The sequence below is a fragment of the Numida meleagris genome, unplaced genomic scaffold (genome assembly GCF_002078875.1).
Source record: "Numida meleagris isolate 19003 breed g44 Domestic line unplaced genomic scaffold, NumMel1.0 unplaced_Scaffold300, whole genome shotgun sequence".
NCBI lineage: Eukaryota > Metazoa > Chordata > Aves > Galliformes > Numididae > Numida > Numida meleagris.
The window spans coordinates 125,092-129,583 of NW_018364543.1; the positions used below are offsets into that span (position 1 = coordinate 125,092).

Here is a 4,492-nt window from a genome sequence, read left to right on the forward strand (position 1 = left end):
ACAATTTAAGCTGATAAATCCAACACAGAGAGAGAGAATGTCCCAAAGTCAAGGTAGGCCTTACTCTACTACCGACGATAAGGCGGCTGGAGAGCGAGGTGCTGCCAAGACGAGAGACGGCGGAAAAAGGAAAGAGGTCTCGTGATCTGCAAGTTTTTATACTGCGAGCTTTTATCTTTTCCCTCCGGCTGGAAAATGGTAACAGAGGAGCAAAGTGCCGTGGGGACTGTAGTAGTCCTTCTCTTCTGAGAACCAGGTACATTCACTACATGATGTTATGATGTGGAATACCAATAACCGAAAATCATAAAACCATGACAAGGAATGACGGTCTCCCTCTTAAACCACTTAATGACGTTCAAAAGGAAAGCCATTTTAATATATTGGTCTGCCTGGCTCAGCAAAAGTAACAATAGGAAAGACCATCACGATGGAAAAAGGCATTACGAAAGAGGTGGAAGGACCAGCAAAATAGAGAAGTGCAACAAAGGAAGGGAAGTAGAACATGCACCCAGATCAGTACATTCTAGATACACAAGGAAAAGCACCCCCAAGGAGGGATCTCCAGAAAGAGATCCTTCCTCAGTGGCAGTCAGACCTGCCATAAGGTCTAGCACGAGACAGGCTCCAGCCCTTCAGGTCACACAGTGAATTGCCTTCACCTGTGCTCCCAGGGCTGACTGGGTCTTTCCTGCAGCTGCTCAATCAGTGGCTCAGGCCTTGACTCAGCTGTTCCCATACACCAGCCTACCCTTGGTGTCTCACAGCTGCTCTGAGCTCCTGATCAAACCATTCAAGAAGACAAGTATAGCCAGTGTGTAGCATACTTAGGAAGGGTGAGGGGGTTGAGTGACACGCACGCCTTCCTCCAGAAACAAGCAGTGGGCTGGAGTCAGCACCAACAACAAACCCTCCCTCCACCTTTCCCTGTCCTCCATTCACCCATTATCTTTTGTTTTAAGGAAATACTGTGAGACCACAAGGAAAACAAAAGCTCTGGGACAACTCAGCTACTTTATTCTCCCCCTTCCCTTCCACCTGCAGGTGATTTTCAGTAAACCTCCAAGAGTGGCATTCTGGTTCTCCTGACCCTTGTATCTGATTCATCAGCGGGTTCAGAAATGACTGAGAGGAACACATGCACACAGACACACAGAACATGCCTGCACTGCTGCTTTTCCTCAGGAAATGGGTTCAAAAAGCTGCTTGCAGGAAGAGCAGAAGAGAAAACTGGGCACGCTAAGAGAGTTTCTTTGGTTAGCAAGGAAGTTTGGGCTCTGGATGAAGCTCTGCCCACAGTGCAGGCATTTCTAAGGTCTCTGCCCTGAGTGGATCCTCAGGAACTCGATCAGGTTGGAGCAGTGCTTGAAGCTCTTCCTGCACTCGGGACATTTGGAGCACATCTTCCACGAGGGCCATCTCCTGCGAGTGAGGAGCCCTGCATTCTGCACAATGCCCTTCTCACACTCAAGACACTTCTGAGGTTTCTTGTCACATGGACGCATTGGTGCAGGCATGTGAAGGGCTTCTCCCCACTGTAGACATCCTGGTACCTCACCAGGTTCAGGCCATGGCAGAAGCTCTTTTTGTAGGCTGCACAGTTGTAGGGTTCCGCACGTGGATCCACTGGAGTGCCATCAGCTCCCAGCTCTGGACATACCTCTTCCTGCACCCAAGGCACTCAGAGGGGCTCTCCCCTGTGTCTGTTCACTGGGGTCTACTAAGAGCTGAGCTCCAGTTGAAACTCTTCCCACACACCCTGCAGACACGTTTTCTTCCTCCCCGGTGACTTCCCTGTCCTGCTGAGCTTTCCTTTGAGTCCTCACCTGCAAATGGGTTTCTCTGAAAGCGAGATGACTTCCCCAGGCATCTCCATGTGCACAGGCATGGCAGAAATATNGGTGACGCACTGGAACAGGTTGCCCAGGGAGGTTGTGGATGCCCCATCCCTGGAGGCGTTCAAGGCCAGGCTGGACGTGGCTCTGGGCAGCCTGGTCTAGTGGCTGGCGACCCTGCACTTAGCAGGGGGGTTGAAACTCGATGATCTTTGAGGTCCTTTTCAACCCGGGCCATTCTATGATTCTATGATATTTAGGGGTTAATATAAGGATTAAAGTTAGGGTTATTAGGGTTGGGGTTAAGGTTAGGGATAGGGTTAGGGTTAAGGTTAGGGTTATGCTGGATTGGGAGAGAGAAACTTACTCTGTCTGAAATATATTTCCTATAATACTAGTATTCATTTAACACAACAGTTTACTCCTAAATCCTACCCTCAGTCTCTCACAGATCACAATACTGCAGTGAGCTTTTTCTGTCCCGAGTCCACGGAGCAACAGGCCTTTAGGTGTGTAGTAGATAAATCTCATTCTTGACACCATCTTTGGAAGAAGAGCCAAGTCTTCAGGCACCGCATTGTGGAGATCAAATTTAATAAAGTACATGTGAAGAGAGTCAGCACTGACCTTGTGTTTGGCTCACAGCCTTGAGACAAAGAAACACCTGTGAAATGACTTTTCTAAGAGCACCCTTGAGTTCCTTGTTCCTCATGCTGTAGATGAAGGGGTTCACTGCTGGAGGCACCACTGAGTAGAGAAATGACACCAGCAGGTCCAGGGAGGGGGAGGAGATGGAGGAGGGTATGAGGACAGCAACCATGGCAGTGCTAATAAAGACAGAGACAACAGCCAGGTGAGGGAGGCACGTGCAAAAGGCTTTGTGCCGGCCCTGCTCAGAGGGCATCCTCAGCACAGCCTTGAAGATCTGCACGTAGGAGAAAAGAATGAAAACAAAACACCCCAAAACTAAATAGATAGCTGTCACAACAGCCCAAACATTCCTGAGATAGGAGTTTGAGCAAGAGAGCTTGAGGATCAAGGGGGATTCACAGAAGAACAGATCCAAAGCATTGCCTTGGCAGAGTGGCAATGTGTTACCAGTTTCCAGCACAGCACTGAGGAACCCGCTGCCCCAGGCAGCTGCTGCCATGGTGGCACAAGCTCTGCTGCCCAGGAGGGACCCATAGCGCAGGGGCTTGCAGATGGCAATGAAGCGGTCATAGGACATCATGGTGTGAATGGAATATACTGCTGATATGAGAAAGACAAACAGAAAGCACTGTGGAGCAGATCCAGCATAGGAGATGTCCCTGGTGTCCCAGAGGGCATTGGCCATGGCTTTGGGGAGAGTGGTGGAGATGCAGTCCAGGTCAAGGAGGGTGAGGTTGAGGAGGAAGAAGTCCATGGGGGTGTGCAGGCGGTGGCTGCAGGCTACAGCTGTGCTGATGAGGCTGTTGCCCAGGAGGGCAGCCAGGTAGATGCCTAGGAAGAGCCAGAGCTCCTAATACTACACCTTGCCCTTGAGCACTCCGTCTCCCCATGATCAGCCACCAACTGGGCGGCCTGCTGAATCATGGCCTCTGAAGCCACCAGGGGGTCCAATATAGATACTAAAGTACCATAATGGTGGGAGGGTGCCCGTTGTAGAATTAGGTCCCTCATTCTGGCTGAGAAATTACTAAATCAGGACTTTCAAAGGCTTCCTTGTAATTCACCTCTTTCATTCCTATCTCACGAATATATGTTTGGAGGTCCTCCGTGGAGGACAATAAACCTGCATGCACCAGGATAACGGCCTTATTAGGCCAAGTGATATGGCATGCCACCACCAACCAATCCATTAGGGAATGATTCTCCTCATGATGTTGCACAGTGGCATACAGTCCTTGCCTAAGGGCAGGGTGCGAGGTAATGGATGGGAGCTTGGAAACCTCTGGTCCATTGACCACAACACTCTCTGCCCCATATCCCATCATCGCAGTAACCAAGCCGGTACACTTACCCTTGGTTTCTGCTGAAACCTTTGCACCAAATCCATCAATTCAGATGCTGTATAGGGGCAAGCTGTTACTTGGGGTTCGGTAGGGGGCCACTGATCAGGGGGCACCCCTGCTGGTCTATCCTGTACCTCTTTTGTTTTTGGCATCACTACAGGTCAGATCTCCAAGGGATCCACCTCAAGTGGGGCTTCAAGATCTGATATTGAGATCTTTTCCGTTGGATTACCCAGGTCTACTGGTTCAGAGGACTGAGTGATTTCCAATGTAATATTCCATATTTGTTTTAAAGGGAAAGTTAAACTTGATTTTTTCCCTGTCAAGAGGCCAAGCTCTTGCTTGAGTTTCTCAATATAATCACGCCATAGCTGCTTCTCATTTTCTAAAGTATGATTCAAAATTTCTGAGCAATTTCAAGCCATTAATAGTGGGCATGCCACAGCGGACACAGCCAACCAGTGTTCCTTTGTAATTAGGAGGCTGCCAGTTCATTAAAGGGTGAACCCAAAAATCCTGGGATGTGCCCCACCACGGTTTTATCTAGAGGAATGTCAACGGTTTACGGGCGTTAGGCCCGATTCCGTGACAAAGGGGACGGGGGACCCAAGGGCCCACGTCCCGGGAAAAGGGGAAAGGGGAAAAGGGTAGGGAGATGGCCCT

The 4,492-nt window shown here is 49.7% G+C and overlaps 1 protein-coding gene across 1 annotated transcript; it reads right to left on the reverse strand.

The window, feature by feature from the left end:
* Window positions 1–2,235: 2,235 nt before the first annotated feature.
* Window positions 2,236–4,486, reverse strand: LOC110391129 (olfactory receptor 14C36-like). The gene has a single exon (XM_021382868.1). It carries the CDS (start codon window positions 3,238–3,240, stop codon window positions 2,452–2,454), a length of 789 nt encoding a protein of 262 aa, XP_021238543.1. The 5' UTR covers window positions 3,241–4,486; the 3' UTR covers window positions 2,236–2,451.
* Between the last annotated feature and the right edge of the window lie 6 nt (window positions 4,487–4,492).

What these genes read in the sequence shown, in the direction of transcription:
- LOC110391129 (XM_021382868.1), bottom strand. Translation starts at nt 3,240, where the DNA reads ATGGACTTCTTCCTCCTCAACCTCACCCTCCTTGACCTGGACTGCATC.